At 33.7% G+C, this 9,312-nt stretch overlaps 1 protein-coding gene across 1 annotated transcript in view; it reads left to right on the forward strand.

The window, feature by feature from the left end:
- LOC135213918 (centrosomal protein of 192 kDa-like) overlaps positions 1-8,721 on the forward strand; it is a 203,154-nt gene extending 194,433 nt beyond the window's left edge. Inside the window, exon 28 of the mRNA XM_064248013.1 lies at positions 7,819-8,721. Within this exon, the coding sequence (XP_064104083.1) occupies positions 7,819-8,010 (192 nt within the window). The 3' untranslated portion in view covers positions 8,011-8,721. The remainder of the gene's footprint in view (positions 1-7,818) is intronic.
- The last annotated feature ends 591 nt before the right edge of the window (positions 8,722-9,312 follow it).

The following is a 9,312-nucleotide window of genomic DNA, read 5'->3' on the forward strand; positions in this document are numbered from 1 at the left end:
TTCTGAACAAATTTGGAAAAAGAAAAAAAGACTTGCTGTTACTGCTAGGCTGTTCCTAGTAAGTCTCCTACAGGAATTAAGTAGCAGTTAAGATTCCTGATTACCTGAACCAGCTGTGACAGAGGGGTTGGGAATTGGGGAATAAAGTAAAGTACTAAGGTTTGTATTTAAAACTCCCCCTCATTTTGGGACCACCTTGACGTGGTGAGGGGGCTCTCGAACCTCAGGAATCTCTTCCCAGGTTCGAACCCAAGAGTCCCATATGACATTATATATTTTCGAGTAAACTTATGTGGACTTTTCCATTTTTTGCCAAAATTTTTAAAAGCAAATAAATGAGAAAACATATCATGGCTTAACGTGGAGTTAAATCCGAAGCTAAATAGTGAGAACTGTGGTAGATCCATCATCTACCCGACAATGTTCGGACCTGTTTTTCAGGCGGAACTATTCTGTGGAGCTGGACCACGGATTCCAGGGGGGGCCTGGTTCTAGGAATAGAACTCTCGGCATTCTATCCAGTTTGCCCATAATGTGATTAGGATGGGATAATTGTATTAACATAATACTCTTAGTCCTAGCAAGGAAGCGGGTTTCTGCTTACACTTGGGCCATACTAATCATGTTATGCCATCCCCTTTTGGGGTAGGGTAGGGATGCGGACATTTGGGAGTCCTTTCTCACTTGTGCCATTGGCAGAAGATTTAACTTCGCGAAGGGCCAATGATATCTTTTCAAGAATTTTTTTTTTTTTTTTTTTTTTTTTTTTTTTTTTTTTTTTTTTTTTTTTTTTTTTTGGTAAAAACTCAAAATTTATGAACTGTGAAATAAATGATTTGAGTACACCCCTGGGCCCCATGATGGAAAAACTACGGCACAGTTGATGACCATTGGCACGTCACTCCCGAATTTCCTAGGTACTGCCACAAGTAGTGAAAGTACTATAAAAGATACAAAGGAAACACCCTGTTCCAAGTAAAGCAGCAGAGCCAGAAAACCAAATAGAGTGCATAAATAAAAAAGAAACAAACAAACATAAATTGGTAAACTCCAATATCGTAACAATGGAACCATATATGATGAACAATAATTCTGAATTAGAGACAAATAATCCTCCCAGCAATACAGAAAAATATAAAAATCATAATAGACAAGCAACATACATAAAACAAGGACCAAAAAGAAACAAAAATTACCGACTTAATCCCACATTGGTACATTTTGATGACCTCTTTGGACCAGATAATTGGTCAAGATTTCTAGTCCTCAAAGCTGACAACAAAATCTCAGCAGCGATGCTAGAAAACAAATTACTTAACATATATCCAACACAAGACATGGAATGCAGACACATCAAGGACAATGAATGGCTTATCCAAGTAACCAATAAAAAGCAGTCCACTGCTTTTTATTGGAAATAAATAATATAAAGGTAATAATTACAAGCCACGAAACATTGAATTATGTACAGGGTACAGTCATCCTACCCAATAGCGAGCAGGAGCTTCCTTCAAAACAACTATTGCTAGACTCCCTAAAATTGAGATATAACAATATCCACGATTTAGAAATATACTCTATTTCAAGTAGGAAAGATAAAAGTAAAAATATCAACATTGCCAAATAAAATTTACAGGCCAAGACTTACCATTTAAAATAAAAATTCTTGGACAAAATAGAGAAGTTCGTCCTTTTGTTCCTAAACCATTACAATGTACACAGTGCTCAAGGTATGGACACACATACAAAAGATGCCGTAATAAAGCTATATGTGCAGTCTGTGCATCAGATGACCATACCACTAATTGGAACTGTAATCAATCAAAATGTATTAATTGTGGACTAGCCCATCACGCAAAATCTAAGGAGTGTTCATTTTACCAATATAACACAGAACTTCAGTTGTTAATAAATAGGACAGGAATGTCAGTCATGGGAAGCCAGACTTGAGCTAAAAGTAAGAGGCGTTAACAATCCATCCAAAACCCCCACCTTTTCAAATGTGACTAAAAATCAAGACATCAAAACAGCACAATGACAAACAAGATAGTATAAACAGGGAAACTGGATTTCATACCAATAATACTGAAACACAAAATAAAAGTGATATTACAACAACCAATACCACCACTAACATAGATGATTCAGTTATCCATGGAAAAGAACTTCCAATAGAAGAAGAATTAAATAATGATGATAATCGAACTGGCAAAAAGAAAAGAATTCTAGAAAGAACCCCACCTAAGGAAAAAAGGTAAATATTGAAAATTACAATCAATCCAGATTCAGACTCCCAAGACTCCCACTACACCAGAGAACATTTTAAAAAGGATATTAAACTAACCTCATCACAAGTGGAAATACACAATTACCCTCAATCTCAATCAAACAGCCAACATCTGGACAGTAAGATCACTCTTTACAAGTTCCATCAAATAATACTAATGAAAATCATACCATTAAACCAACCAAAATATAACTATCACCCCCCAACCATCCACAAGACCGAAATATCCCATTAACAACAACAAAACAAATAACCCCTCAAACCAACAGTCCTTATCACTACAGAAAAGGAGCAATAGAATTACAAAACCAGAAATTTCTAAAAAAAGCTAGACCAAAAACTTCTGAACCAATAATTAACATTACCAAACATGCTTCATCTTGTGGTTGTAATGAATGCTTTGTAAGTACATATAACCAACTAACTACCAAGACAGAGGACACAGTACGAAATTGTATTGAAAATTTTACCAAATTAAGGAGGTGCCCTTTAACACACCAACATGAGAACGAATTATGTTCTGAATCCTTAAAATACAAAAGGAAATTATAAAATCAAAAATAGACTTATTAATATTCAACTATGAAAAACAAACAACTGCAGAATCTAATAACCAACATACAAATACAACGATTAAAAAACCACAAATAAATTCAAATGCATATAAACTACGAGATAAAGTAAAATCAGCAATCAATTTACAGAATTTAACACCAATTCCTCCCAATAATGGAATATAAAATCATTCAATGGAATATAAATGGTCTCTTAACCCAACCCGACTACGTCTGGGTGAATTACAAAGAATCATACGAGACCACAACCCAATGTGCATATGTCTACAACATATAGGAAGTAACCCTACAAATATCCAACACTATAAAATTGCCTGTTATTCACCAACTGACGGTGGAAAATTAGGCACAACCATATACGTTCATAATAGGCATTACATATGAACCTGTTGACATACCATCTATGCCATATCAAATAACATCAATTAAACTGTATATGCCTGATAAAAGTAAAATTACTATTTGTAATTTATATAACCAACCAAATTTCAATGCAAATTTCAGTGATTTTTCTGAACTTATTAGCAAAAGTATACAGGAACCACTACTTATAGTAGGAGATTTTAATGCACATAATCCATTATGGGATATTAATACCCCACTGACACATCCGGAATCAACATAGAGAATACTATAATGAAACACAACCTGTATTGTCTCAATGAAAGTGAAGTTCCAACATATTTTTCAAATACACACCTAACCTTTTCTTCAATTGACATTTCATTATGTTCAAATGATGTAGCGGAGAAATTTGAATGGAACGTCCTAGATGATTCATACACAAGTGACCATTTCCCAATCATTCTGAACTACTTAAGTAATGTCAAAATATTGCCACCTACAAGATATAATATCCAAACAAAAAGCTAACTGGGATAAATATTTCCTATACACACGAAACATACCACCATTCACCCACATAATGAAGATCACAATACTACATGTGAATCCTTCTCAAACTTCATAATAAATGCTGCAGATAAAAGGTATTCCAAAAACAAAACACATTCCCACAAAATCCCTGTCCCATGGTGGAATCCAACATTAACAACATTAAGTCAAAATAAAACATATTAGAGTCGCAATCTAAACAGACTCAAAACTCGCCTTAAATCACTCAACAAAATGCCCTATAGTATAAACATATTAAACAAAATAGTTATAACAAACATAACAATTAACCACATTAAACCACTATATAACAAATATACAGCCAAATTTAGAAAAACGGTAATAGCTGAAAAAATCGCATCATGGAAGGAATATGTCTCAAACATATCTTCAAACACATCCACAAGGGATGTCTGGCAAAAGATAAGGAAAATCAATGGAAAACATATAAGACCTCCAAGAAGTGCAATACATTTAAATGGAAAAATATACCATGATACTTATGAAATATCAAACATAATTGGGAAACATTTTGAAAACATCAGTGCTTACTCCAGCCTAGATACACATTTTCAAAGTATCAGAAAACAAAAAGAAAATATAATACTCAATTTTGAAACTCTTGAAGACCTGGAATATAACTATATTTTTAACATGGATGAACTAGATAATGCCATCAACTCTTGTCATCCCTCTGCACCAGGATATGATAAAATATCATTTGAAATGATAGAAAAATTAGCTCCTATAGCTAAATCATATTTATTAAAATTTTACAATAGTATCTGGCTAAAGCGTGTCTTTCCTGATAAATGGAAACATGCCATAATTATTCCAATAAACAAACCAGGAAAGGATGCAAGTAATCCATCCAATTATAGACCGATATCTCTAACAAGTTGCCTATGCAAAATCTTAGAAAAAATGGTTAATGCACGATTAACGTATGTAATAACCAAAGAATCCATTTTAACACCAACACAATCTGGTTCAATAGCTGGCAGATCAACCCTAGATCCCTTAACACATTTAGAAGATCATATCAAAAAAGGCTTTGAACAAAAGAAATTAACAGTAGCTATATTTTTTGATATAGAAAAAGCATACGATACAACATGGAAACATAACATCATGCAAAAACTCCACTCCAAGGGACTAAGAGGCCACTTACCAATAATTTATTAAGAACTTCTTAACAAACAGAACTTTTCAAGTAAGAGTAGAAAAATTCCTACTCAGTAACCTATAAACTGGAAGAAGGAAATCCCTCAAGGTAGTGTCTTGAGCTGTACATTGTTTGCTTTAGCAATCAATGACATTACTATAAATTTACCAAGTGGTGTAAAAAACAGTTTATATGTTGATGACTTTGTCATTTACTATACGAGTAGTAATCTGAGACACGCTCAGAGAGTTCTCAGTACTGCCATTTCAAATATATGTAGTTGGGCAAATTCAGTTGGATTTAAATTTTCAACTGATAAAACAAAAGCAATCGTCTTCTACAAAGACAAAAGGTGGATGAAGAACCAAACAATCAAACTGCATCTTTATAGCACTGAAATACAATTTTGTACAAAAATCAAGTATCTAGGAGTAATATTTGATCAACATTTAAATTGGAAAGAGCACATCAAATACATTAAAGCCAAGGGCATCAAAGCCCTTGCCATATTAAAAAAGTTATCACACACTAATTGGGGAGCAAAGCGAGACATTTTATTAATGATATATAAGGCAACAGTCTTATCCATAATAGATTACTGCTGTCCAATATATTCATCCGCCTCAGAATCTGCATTAAAATCTCTCGATGCAGTGCACCATGAAGGCGTGCGATTGTGCACAGGAGCTTTCCGATCGTCCCCAACAAACTCACTTTTGGTGGAGGCAGGTATTTTGCCCTTAAAACTATCACCGTAATTTAATAACAATACAAAGAGGTCTTTCAATGCAAGCGGGATCGTCTCCTGCAACTTACTGCTTCCAAAACTGTAATCAAGTAACAGCAGTTAATAGTACAAGCTCTTTCCCAAAAAGAGCTAGATACATAATGAACATACATAATATGAATCCAATTTTTCACCCACCAATGGAATTGCCACCACCATGGATTTTAAATAGAGTAAAGATATGTACCTCCCTGTCTTACCTACTCAAAAAACAAATGACAAGTACGGAAATGTACCGCCAACATGCTTTGGAGCACATTAGAAGAAAAGGCGACAAATTTATGATATATACAGACGGCTCCAAAATAATGTTGGAGTAGGAGCATCTGCATATTCGAAAAATATGTTAAGTAAAAAAAGCCTACCTTCAATATCATCAGTATTTACTGCTGAAGTCACAGCCATACAGATGGCTCTAGATATGATATCTGAGGCAAAAGCAAGTGTCTCTGTAATTTTCAGTGACTCACGTAGCGCTATAGATGCAATAGGACAGTATAAATCAGGAAACCAAATAGTACAGGAAATTCAAATAAAAATTCATCAACTCCTCCAATCAGGAATATCAATGGAAATATGTTGGATCCCAGCACACGTGGGAATAAAAGGAAATGAATATGCAGACTCTGCTGCCAAATTAGCCTGCACTATCCCTCCAACAATTTCATATGCCCCAGTGTCAGACTGGGTAAAATCAGTTAAAACATTAATTTACCAGGATTGGAAAGAAGAATGGGCCTCGGTGCCAACAACAAACAAACTTAAAAATATAAAAACTGAAGTCTATGCATGGAGGACATCCTCACAGGAGGAAAGAGCAAAAAGAGGTGATCCTAGCAAGGCTACGTATAGGACACACAAGATTCTCACATGGTCACTTAATGTCAACACCACATGCTGACCCAGTGAAATGTAACAGATGTCAAAATACCCAAGACAGTACAGCATTTGCTTGTTGAGTGCCCAAATTGGACCCAGCAAAGATCTATTTATCTGCGGAGTTCAGAAATGAAAAATATTCTTGCGGAAAGCAGGGATTTTTCAATTAATAAAATCATAAATTTTTTAAATAAGACGGGTTTCTCAAATAAAGTCTAAATTTATTTATTTATTTATTTATTTTTTTTTTTTTTTTTTTTTTTTTTTTTTTTTTTTTTTTTTTTTTTTATTTTTTTATTTTTTTATTTATTTTTTTTTTTTTTTTTTTTTTTTTTCTTTTTTTTCTTTTTCTCAGGATTGATCCCTGAGAACCAGCCCGAGAAGAGTCTACTTGAGACTCAGAGGTCTGGAAAAACTACACCTATTAATAATAATGTATTTAAAACTGTTTTAACCAACCTAGGATTACAGTATTGGTAGTTATGGTTATGTATCAGAGAAAGAGGAAAGAAAGAGACACTTTAAGGTTGTCGGATATGCATTCATAAGATAGTAAGTTTGTTTTTGTCATATGATTTGCATTAGCTCAAGTATGTGCTAACTGATTTAAAGACAGGAAATCAGGAAAAGTTTGTATAAGATTGCAAACTTGCAGGCACATACTATTAGAACAGAAATCAGTAAAGGTTTGTATAAGATTGCAAACTTACAGCCACATACTATTAGAACAGTTTACTTTTTCATTGGTAATTACAACTTTGTTAGTGCATAAATATGTTCAAATGTAGCAATAATTATTTCAATGGAGTTTGAAATGTAGCACAAAGAATATAAATATTCTTTACACTGGTCATGAAATTTTTTTTATCTTTTTCATCTACTTTTCTTGTTTGCTTATTTGTATGATGTTTTTACATTGCATATCACTTTCCTTCTCCCTCAATCCCCAGGGTGTTATATTCAGTCAGTCCATACAAGACATTCAAATTTAGCCAATTTACTCAGCATTCAACTCTGCACAGTGCACTTAGCTTATGGTTATCAATATTAACTGCCACTTTAGTGTGGTGATTACACGAGTGATTGTTTTCAACACTGAAAAGTGTGGTGCTAGAGGCACAATGCAGACTGAAGAAGTGAAGTGTTACTATGCATTCAAATGTGATATACCCAATAGTCATTAGTGCTGCATGGTAATTTTTATTTCAATGTGCACCTCTTTTTATTTCAGATGAAAGCCAAGGTATCTAATCTTCCTTTTGCTGTCCGTCATCATGAGTTTGTAATACAACCTGGCCACTATGTTGGTGTCCCAGTGTACTTTAGGCCTGAAAAAGCAGGTAATTTTGCTGGGCAGCTAAAGTTAACTGTGGTCAAAACAAAAAAAGTACTAACAGTACAACTCTCTGGGACAGCTATCTGATTATGGTAGTATTTTACATGTGCTTAAGATTGATTGATGACTATTGTAATTTACTTAGGTTTGTTTATTAGTTTTGTTAAATATAAATTAGATTTTCTTTAAAATCTCACTTATATTGTATGATAAAATATGATGAGCCAGTAAAAGCAAAACAAAACATCTTTTCAAAGATGATTAACTAGTGTGAAGAATCCTTTGATTTACTTTTAATGTTAGATTAAATCTGTGATACACAACCTGAAAGTGGTGTTCAAGCGATCCATATTGTGTTTCATAGATGTTTTTTTAAAACAACTGTGATATATACTACTGTATTAAATATATATTTTTGGGACTGAATTAACAATTTAGCTTTTGTATGCATTTTTTGTAGACTATACATATTGTACAGTTAACATTTAAATCTAAGAGACCTTGATAGACTAACCTAAGCCATTGCATCTCACCGTGACTTTATTGCTGCGTTTAGAAAATTACAGAATTTTCGTTTCGCATCAAAAAGTTTGTTCATGAAGAATTGTGCTTACTCTCTATGGTGCTGAAGTAGTTGTAAGTATTCAGTTTCCATTAGTTCTGTTGTATTTCTTTGTTAAATTTTGTAGATAGAGGTTTTCATTGACTTCTCTGTATGACATTGTAACTATTAAAACCACCTTCCCCAGTACTGATAACTCGTTATTTGGACATTCCATATGTAACAGTTAAGGATTATGTATAATATTTTTATACTTTTAGTAAATGTATTTAATTAAATTCTTGTTTTTTCTTGCATAGAAAACCAAGCTTTATATGAAGCCATCCAGATGCCTTATATGTATTTACATTTACCCCTAATGAAAGTAATCAGCTGCAAACAACCACATTGTATGGAATCAGATACTAAAGATACAATGTGAACTGCTTTTCTCACATGTAGGTTGCCTGTCTTTTGTGGAACCCATACTTCTTAAAACATTTCCTTTGAAACTGATCTCCAAACTTTCCTGCATGAAGGGTACATTTATTTTATACATTTTCCATAGCTAAGAAAAACCATGTTGGCAACACAAAGGGTTTGTCACCACTACTCACTCCCCTTGCTGGAGAAAGTAGTATATGCTACTGAGAAGCTGATTTGTATGTTGTATGGAACATAAAAATAAAGCAATATAACAGTAAGGCTAACCTGCATCACACCAGTTCATGTTGTGTAATATTCCACCAACCCATAAGAATAAAAATGGAAAGAAAGAGACCAGTCATCTCACTCATTCTCTTTTCCACACAATCATCTTAGGCATGAAACAAATTGTCTTGTCAGGG

The sequence above is a fragment of the Macrobrachium nipponense genome, chromosome 43 (assembly GCF_015104395.2).
Source record: "Macrobrachium nipponense isolate FS-2020 chromosome 43, ASM1510439v2, whole genome shotgun sequence".
NCBI classification, from domain to species: Eukaryota; Metazoa; Arthropoda; class Malacostraca; order Decapoda; family Palaemonidae; genus Macrobrachium; species Macrobrachium nipponense.